Source organism: Zea mays, chromosome 5 (assembly GCF_902167145.1).
Source record: "Zea mays cultivar B73 chromosome 5, Zm-B73-REFERENCE-NAM-5.0, whole genome shotgun sequence".
Lineage (NCBI taxonomy): Eukaryota > Viridiplantae > Streptophyta > Magnoliopsida > Poales > Poaceae > Zea > Zea mays.
In genome coordinates, this window is record NC_050100.1 from 156,175,039 (window position 1) to 156,184,898 (window position 9,860).

General features: G+C 43.4%; 1 protein-coding gene across 1 annotated transcript; it reads right to left on the reverse strand.

Annotated features, from left to right (window-relative positions):
• Positions 1-389: 389 nt before the first annotated feature.
• On the reverse strand, positions 390-8,576 carry LOC103628579 (transcription factor TGAL6). The gene is made up of 4 exons (XM_020538133.2): positions 8,542-8,576; positions 8,065-8,344; positions 743-823; positions 390-578 (listed from the first exon to the last, which is right to left on the reverse strand). The coding sequence occupies exons 1-3, from the start codon at positions 8,574-8,576 to the stop codon at positions 743-745; spliced, it is 396 nt and encodes a 131-aa protein (XP_020393722.1). The 3' UTR covers positions 390-578.
• Positions 8,577-9,860: the final 1,284 nt, after the last annotated feature.

Sequence of the window (9,860 nt, forward strand, 5' to 3'; positions counted from 1 at the left end):
ATCAGAATTGAATCAAAACAAAAATAACAAAGGTTTAAAAGTAAAGACTCAATTGCTTTTGCATCATGTCAAAAACAAGCAAAGCAATCTGTCATGTTTCTTTGGCATTGTTCTAAAAGAAAAAGATAACACTAAATTGAGAAGAGCAGACCGAGAGCCCCCGGATTTGAGAAGAGCTCCCAGACCCAGCCCCATGTTGTCACACCGGGAGATCCACCATGGCTCAAAGCAACCTAGCAGCGGGAAACATAGACGTGGAGGTCAGACTTTGCAAGTTATAGGGAATAAACTCAATTATTGCTTGAACAATGCAGTTTAGATTAATTAAACCAATAGAACACTTGCTTTTTTTGTTCTGGTCACTAAGCAAGAAACAAAACTGAAACATATACTGGGAAGTCACTATATTATAAGCAAATATTGACATCTTAAGAAACATTCATTGTATATGCTCAAGTGATAAATAGGTGGCAACACAAGACAAGATTATACTCTGGAACGAGTGCTCTGTATCCTCCACCATGTAGGGAAATGTGGATCGCATGATTCTTTATCTCATAGTCAACTCCCCACCACTCCTGCAAAACCATAATTCTAGGAGCATTTTCTTTGCCAACAACATATGTCTTTAAAAATCCTTGGTTTACTTTTCTTCAATAGTACTCTGAGGGTGTGGGTAATGCAATCCAGTAAAAACATCACTATGTGCCCATATTAAGTATTCAGTTTTATGGGTTCATACCTAAGCTTTCGAGTCTTTGATCTTGTACTTGTGAGGGATGAACCTTGCGAGCAACAACAGGTGCATGAGATTGCTTACATCCTTCAAAAAATAGGTGTCAAACAAAATATTCAATCATTTTACCAGCATACAAGTGTCATATGCTATTGAACAAACTTGTTTGTCTCCTAATGGGACAGAGTAAAATCTAGCACAATAGATATGATTAAAGAACCTATGGGGAAAATAAGCTAACAATGTACTTTGTAAACTATCATAGCATAGTGCTAAACTAAAAGATGTGATTAACTGAAGCAGTTATTGAGGTACATGAGCATTATATGATTATTAGAAAGTGCTAAAGACTAATCCAGATTTTGGTTTGAGTTTAAGAACTATTGCTTTATGTTGGGGACTTGTTCTCAAATGCTTCAACTTGAAGGAGATAAAAGTACAAGCGTGACGCAAAAAGCGAATGCCAAATCAGCGTGAACAGTACAGGGGTACTGTTCACCTATTTATAGGCACAGCACACAGCCTATACAAAGTTACATTTATGCCCTTCACATTTGATAATAATTCTATAGTAATCTATCGAGGTCTGAATAGCCTTTTCATCTTTAAGTCGGTTTCATCTTCTGCCACCACGCCGAAGCTTTCCTACTCACACCTTCGGCGCTGTATCAATCTTCGTATTATTCTGATCTGCTACGATTCCGACTTTAGTCCGAAGATACCTGTTCACACATTATACTCCAGAAATACTGTTAAATCCTGTTTTTGAGGACCTTCGTAAGCCGAAGGCCCCCAACAGTAGCCCCTCGCAATATTAATTTGTTTAAAATAATAAATTTAGATTGCGACATGGACGAAGGCTTTACGACGAAGGTCCGAAAAAACACCTTCCCTTTGCTAGAATAGCAACATTCACTGACAAGCGGGGCCTTTCAATTTCCAACGCACTGGGCGTATAAATACGGTCATACCGCAAACTCATTTGGCACGCTCTCTTGCCATCTGCTCTTGCTCACTTGATTTTTAGCTTTTGTGCACTGAGATTTGCTGAGCTTTTAGTTTTGAAGCTTCGGATTTGAAAACAGTTTTTTAGTGTTTCCGAAGATGTCTGAAGATAAAAAGGCTACTGCTGAGATGAAACTGAGTCTCGACGAAGAGAAGAACTTGGGATTTCTTATAGCGATGTCGAAGACCAATACAGAAAAAATCACTAAGGAGATTCTGGAAGGTTTGTCCGAAGACACTGGTGACAGCGACAGTTATGATGTGGACAGTGGTGGTGAAGACTCCGAAGATCGCCCTTGGCCACCAAGTCATGCGGTTTTCGGCAAATCAACTATCAAAGAAAATCATCTTGCCAACATGAGGGGAAGGTATTTCCGGGATCTGTCCATTGTGAGGGCCGACGAAGGGGAAAGGACTTGTCCACACCCTGAAGAGAATGAAGTCGTGGTGTACCGAAGCTTTTTAAAAGCTGGACTACGATTTCCCCTGAGCGAGTTTGTTGTGGAGGTGCTGAAGATATTCGAAGTCTATCTTCATCAACTTACCCCCGAGGCGATCATAAGGCTGAATATCTTCGTGTGGGCCGTGAGAAGCCAAGGTCTGAAGCCTGATGCAAAAAGTTTCTGCAATATACACGAATTATCATACGAAACAAAACCTTGGGGTAAGGAACAGTATCACAATAATTTTGGCTGCTATAGTTTCGTTTCTCGGTCCGGGTCAAGCTGTCCTGTGCCAACCTTTCGGAAGAGATGGCCCGGCGACTAGATGACAGAATGGTTTTATGTGAGGAATGACCTGTCAGTACGAGAAGATATCAAAGGTATAATTATGCGCCCCATTTGGCAAAGCTTCGGCCTTCGGAGGCCGAAGGTTGAAATGAATGAAGCTGCCGAAGAATGCCAGAGAGCCTTCGGCGTTATCTGTTCTTTTATTGGAACGAGAGATTTAGTACAAGAGCATATTGCCTTCAGGGTATGGCCGCTTGCGGAGAAATGGGAAATGCCGCAAGAAACCATAAAAGAGGCCGACGAAAGCGGACTTATCAGGTTGAAGTACACTTTTAAGTTTGGAGATAAATTCGTTGAGTCAGATGACGACTGGTTAAAAAGCATTGAAAATTTAAGTGATGAACTGCTTGGGGCTTATTCGAAGGCCGAAGATACTGCACTGTCAGCAGCCTTCGGAGGCCAAAAAAAGAAGAGGCTGAATCGGGTGTTTGATGCAATCGGGTTCGTCTACCCTGACTATCGTTATCCCATTCGAGGGCAAAAAAGAAAAAAACACAACCTTTGCGAAAGAAGAAGCTGCAACTGCTCCTAGCGAGCCAGAACCGAAAAGAAAGAGGATAAAGGTCCTCACACATCGGCCGCGCTATATTGAACCAGCTTCGGTGCCTGAGTTTACCGGGGAAACTTCTTCGGCCACCGAAGCTGAAAAACCAACCGAGCCAACCTTGCTGCCAGAAGTCGCAGAAACGACCGAAGCGCCAACGAGGATAGAATTGGAAGAACCGAAGATTTTGTTACCAGAAACGAAAGAGAAGGCCGAAGCGCCATCCACAGAAAAAATGGAAGAAGTGAAAGAAGCAACTGAGGGATCAAAAACATCAAAAGTTTTGAGTCCTGCAGCAAATATTGAATTAATAAAAAACCAAAAGGGCCCAGCGGTGACCCCAAAAAGGAAAAGAATGGTCACTGTGCTAGATGTTCTGGAGACAATTGAGTCTTCGAACACAACTCCGAAGAAAACTGCTGAAACATCCGTAACAGAAACTAAAGTCTTCGATGCCGAAGCTCCAAGGCAACAGGCTGAGACCGAAACTGGGCCTTCAAAGCCCACGAAAGAAGAAAAAATGTCAGAGCCAATTCCTGTTGAAGAAATCAGTGCTGTTGCCCCCGAAGCATCCCCTGCGGTCCCTGAATATATTGTTCGACATGCTTCGGGAAAAAAGTTGTCTGAAAAAGAAAAACAAGAGGCCCAAGACAATTGGCCAGAGCCAAAGAGGAACGTATGCTTGAAGAAACGAGACGAGAAATAAGCGACCAATGGGCAAATCATTTAGAGGGAACTGTTGAAGAGCTTCGCTCATCCAAGAAGAGATGTTATAACAAATCTATGGATTGTGTTAAGAAGTTGAAAACTAGCTTCGCCAGTGTTGGCGCATTTTCAAGTGAAGAAAACTTTACGAGAGGCAACCCCGAAGGCCCCATTGAATGGATTAGCCACGAAGCTGAGGCCTTCGAAGAAATTTTAAACAGCTGCGGAGATATATGTGCTTTTTCGGGTGCCAGGGGAATTGCCACCATTCTGGAGAAAAAGGGCTGTGAGCATGTAAAGATTTTGGCGCAATCCGAAGCCACCCTGCTCTCCGAAGATACAAAGGATCCTTCTGCCGAAGCTAGCATGGTTGGTGGAAAATTTTTCACCGATATCTGGGACAACAGTGGCCGAGAAATGGCACGAGAGATTATACAAAGAAGCGAAAAAGGGATCCACGAAGCTAGAAAAATAGCAGAAGCTGCTGAGAAAAGCGCAGGGTCCGAAGGACAGATAGGTATTAACTAATGGTTTTTATTGTGTTGTAACTTTTGATTTTAAACTTCGCTCGCAATCTGTAATAGCAATGTAGTCGTATCCTGTCCTCCCTCAGATCCTACTGAAGCGTCTTCAGGCCCTCAGCCTAAAGATGACGATGAAATTAAAAAGATGGCTGAAGATATCATGGATCAAGTTGTCGATCGACTTCTGAACGAAGCTGCAGGAGTAGTTTTGAGAGAAGATTAAGCATTATTGTAAAAACTTCTGAAACGTAATATGTGTAACATTTTGTAACCCTGAATGTAATATACCTGTTTTTACTGCTCAATTCTTTACGATGCATGAAATTTTACTTACGTACCGTTTTTGAGTCTTTGACGAAAAAACACCTTCCCTTCTTTTCATGCTTCGTGAAGAAGAATTTCTATTTGTCACAACAATATCCATAGTATTCTGATGAATAACATCCAAGCTTCGTGAAAATATTTTCCGAAGTTGCACTTCCGAAGATCAATAGTGTATTTCTTTGTAACTTGGCATGATTTTCCCCCTTTTTCGAAACATTCTTCGAAGGTCGATATTATGGCCCCCTTTTGTGCTATATGCAGCATGATGTATGATGCTTATGTTATGCGAAATGATGCGATGATGTTATGTTATGCAAAATGATGTTTATTCCGAAGATACAGGCACATCCTGCGATAAATCACATAATCTTTTTGAATCAGTATTGACTTTTTGCTGTAAGCCTCCCTTAGGAGCTTCTTCGCCTTTTACTTCAGCGGAATCAGCGTTTATTTTTCGCTGTAAGCCTCCCTTAGGAGCTTCTTCGCCTTTTACTTTCAGCGGTATTCGCGTTGACTTTTCGCGCTTCGCCTTTTACTTAGGCGGTATCAGCGTTGACTTTTCGCTGTATGCTCTGCATTCCTTTTGGAACGACTTTGGAGCAGAAAACTTACACTGCGCTCCCTTTGGAACGGCTTTTTGTGACTTCGGCAAACTTACTCTGCGTTCCTTAGAACGACTTTTTGTTACTTCGAAGAATTATCGATAATTTGAAGGTCCTCTTTGTTAGCGCAAATCTTTAAACTTCAACAACTTAAGCCTGTGAAGAAAATATATTTTCTTTGTGGGAATCAACGAAATTATTTACATGAAACCTAAACAATGTCCTTTATTACACAGAAAATAAAACTGAATGAAAAAGATTGCTATTAAGGTAGGATATTTGTCAATAGATGTGCTTTGACTCTGGCACAGTGCTGTTAACTGTGCGAGCTTCGGACTGTTCCCTGAAGTCCCTTTGGTGTGGAGCATATTGGCTCCCTTCTGGCTGCTGGCCTTGTTGCAGCGGTGGTGGAGGCGGAGGCTGTTGCCAGGAAGCTTGAGGTTGACTCGCCGAAGCAACAGAAACTGCAGGGTGATTGCCTACATACTCTGGGATGTAAGGCGAATGATACGAAGCAGTGTGCATGACCTGCTTCGGCTGAGTCTGTTGTGCTGTCGCTTCGGCTATTTCCTTTTGCTTCTGGATGGTAACATGGCACATCCTGGTGGTATGACCTTTGTTCTCACCACAGAATAAGCAAAAGATTCTTCTCGGTTGATCGCCAAATCTTCCGCCGAAGCCCCTGGCGCCTCTGCCTCTCGGAGCTGGTGGTCGGAAGGAGCCTTGCTGTTGCCCCGAAGCTTGTGAGGAACACTGTGGCCTTTGCTGTTGGCTCCCTCTATCATCATTTTGGGTAGAGTTATGAATTGATCTAACGTGCCTCGGATAGAACCTCCCTCCGAAGCCCCTGGTCATTTCAGAAAACCTGAAAGCCTCCTCCCTTCTTTGGCGAAAATCATTATCGGCCCGAATGTACTCGTCCATCTTTTGGAGCAGCTTCTCCAAAGTCTGAGGAGGCTTCCTAGCGAAGTACTGAGCTGACGGTCCTGGCCGAAGCCCCTTGATCATGGCTTCAATGACAATTTCGTTGGGCACTGTTGGTGCCTGTGCCCTCAAACGCAAGAATCTCCGGACGTACGCCTGAAGGTACTCTTCGTGATCCTGGGTGCACTGGAATAGAGCTTGAGCTGTGACCGGCTTCGTCTGGAACCCTTGGAAACTGGTTAACAACAAGTCCTTCAGCTTTTGCCATGAAGTGATGGTTCCTGGTCGAAGGGAGGAGTACCAGGTTTGAGCAACACTCCTGACAGCCATAACAAAAGATTTGGCCATGACTGCAGCATTGCCACCATACGAGGATACTGTTGCTTCGTAGCTCATCAAAAACTGCTTCGGGTCTGAGTGGCCATCGAATACGGGAAGCTGAGGCGGCTTGTAAGACGAAGGCCAAGGTGTAGCCTGCAGCTCAGCGGACAAAGGAGAAGCATCATCGAAAACAAAATTCCCATGATGGAAATTATCATACCAGTCATCTTCGTTGAGGAAACCCTCCTGATGAAGGTCTTGGTGCTGAGGCCTTCGGTGCTGCTCATCCTGAGCAAGATGACGAACTTCTTCAGAGGCTTCGTCTATCTGCCTTTGCAGTTCAGCTAGCCTGGCCATCTTTTCTTTCTTCCTCTGCACCTGTTGATGAAGCATTTCCATGTCTCTGATTTCTTGATCTATCTCGTCCTCTGGTGGTGTCGGGCTGACAGCCTTCCTTTTCTGGCTTCGGGCCTCCCGAAGAGAGACAGTCTCCTGATTGTGGTCCAGCGGTTGAAGAGCTGCAGTTCCAGTTGCTGAAGCTTTCTTCGGCGCCATAACGAAGGTTTATGATCGCCGAAGGTGTTCAGAAAGCTCAGTGTGTGGAAGTGAGTTCACCGGAGGTGGGCGCCAATGTTGGGGACTTGTTCTCAAATGCTTCAACTTGAAGGAGATAAAAGTACAAGCGTGACACAAAAAGCGAATGCCAAATCAGCGTGAACAGTACAGGGGTACTGTTCACCTATTTATAGGCACAGCACACAGCCAATACAAAATTACATTTATGCCCTTCACATTTGATAATAATTCTATAGTAATCTATCGAGGTCTGAATAGCCTTTTCATCTTTAAGTCGGTTTCATCTTCTGCCACCACGCCGAAGCTTTCCTACTCACACCTTCGGCGCTGTATCAATCTTCGTATTATTCTGATCTGCTACGATTCCGACTTTAGTCCGAAGATACCTGTTCACACATTATACTCCAGAAATACTGTTAAATCCTGTTTTTGAGGACCTTCGTAAGCCGAAGGCCCCCAACACTTTATATATTAATAGGTAGGTGCCCGTGCGTTGCGACGACATACAAAATTTTGAATAAAATGGTAATGCACAACTAAATCAGTTCAAAAAGATATATAATCCTCAAAGGATAGTATTTGTGGATGTCAGAGAGCGGACGAACGCTCCTAGATAGCGAAGTGTGGAGAACGAGCGAGCGGATGGGGGCACGACGCACAAAAACCACGACTGAAACTATTAAAAGTGGTGCATTGTAGTAGTAAAGATAGTAGATAAAATACCCCCACCCAGTTGTTAACATGTCGATCTAATAATTCAAAATACCACTTTTAAAGATGTGATAAATATATTAGTCCAGATTTCCAGATAACAAAACGATATTAAATTAGCCAAAGAGACTATATGGTTCTACACTTCTACATAAAATAAAATAAAGTTCTGGCACAGAAAAACATTGTGTTCTCTTAAGCCTCCATCCGTCATTCATCACCAGCAACAACAGAGATGAATCATCACTGCTGTGTGTGGGTTCGCGGGGAGAGGGGAACAGCTAGCCGGCCACGCACGTACCTTGAGGACATCCGACGGCCGGAACCCGCCGATCCAGAGGAAGAACCTCTCGGCGGGGGTCTTCCACAAGCCCGACATGACGTAGAACACGTCTGCGTTGGCCGCCGCCGCCTTGATCCTGAACAGGCGCTCGTAGTTGCTGAGCCCCGTCTCCACCAGCAGGCGGAGCTCCAGCTCCGATGTCTGCTGCCCCTGGAGCACCGACGTCAGCTCCGCCGTGTGCCTCTTCTGCTCGTCCACCCAGTGGCTGTAGTCGATCTCGAACCCAGCGGCGCATGCACTTAAGCATCAATCATTATTCAAGATAAATACAGTTCTGTTGTCTGTAATAACAATCTAGCTAGTAAACATTCATACATATAGTTCGTAAGTAGTTAAAAAATGTTATTTTTTTGTACATCACTATGTAGTAACAAAATTGGATTTCTTACCTCCATGTAGGTCGTATTGGCAAAGCAATCACAAGTCACATCATACTATAGAAGAAGAAAGATCAATGTGCAGTGCACCATGCCTACACAATTGGTCTTTCAATTTAGTAACATTGCAAATTCCTGTTTTATGAATGCATTGCCATTGACTAATGAGAAGTAGGTTATAAAAGAAGCATTATATCAGTATATGAAGCATACACCCTGAGCAGAAATAATGTGACCCTTAAATGTGGCAGAATTACCGGTTAAAACTACTTGATGTGTTACAATTAGTACCATAGCCAAAATATCAGCACCGCAGGTGAACACAATATCTATCTACCAAAGATCTATGAATAAACATGAAGCCAATATTAATGACTCAAGCAAAGTGATGCACTGTTTAAGCATCACCCAATATAGAGGAAAAACATATTTTTCTCTAAATTCATGTCACACCCGGTTTTAAGGAACAAAGCCGGGTGCATCTCATACATGCGCCAAAGAAGACAACATATATAATAACAGAGTGTATAGAGATAAATGTCACAATAATCAAAGTATTTATTACATAGCGGAAGTCTTACAAAATAAAAGATAAATATAACACGAACTAAGGATCATCCTTGGCGCAAAAGTCGACTGGGGGAAACGCCACCTAGATCAAATCAAACTCCTCGCTTTGAGGCTCCTCCTGAACCACCTGATCTTCTCCTGTGGGGGGGGGGGGGTGAGACAGCAAGGGTGTGCTCACACATGTTCATCGCTCAACAAGTTGTGTGGAATAATGTGGCATGAACTCACCAAAGGTGGGAGCTCACGTTATGTGTAAGGCTGATCAACAATCGGGGTTTAAAGCTGAGCATTGCTTTTAAAGTTGGTCAAAGTTTTATTAGCAATTACTAAATGTAAGTAGATACCAAACCTTAATAAAAGTAATAGAACAAAATTAATAATAAATCCCATGCAAATGCAAATGACAAATTGAGTTTAAGTTCCATAATTTAATCATCAGAGAGTCCTGAGCTGCTCATGACCGCGAGCACGACTAGTATACCAGTTTTACACTCTGCAGAGGTTGTACCCTTTACCCGCAAGTCATGTTACCCATCTGCCAAGGGGTCGCGACTCCCATACACCTCTACCTAGGAGGCGAGGCAGGGCAACACTACGAGGCCTTTACAAAGTTCCACTAGCTTCCGAAAACCCGCTATAGTTTATGGGAAGAGCACTTGCAAGAATCTCCCGTTTGACCACCATCGTAGCAAAATCAACCCGAGAACCTCCTTGCATGCAATCCCCTACTGCCCTTGCCCCTTTCGGGTAAGGTAGTCTTCCACTAGCTTTCCTAATTAGTCAACCAAGGGCGTCCCATTAAACCCT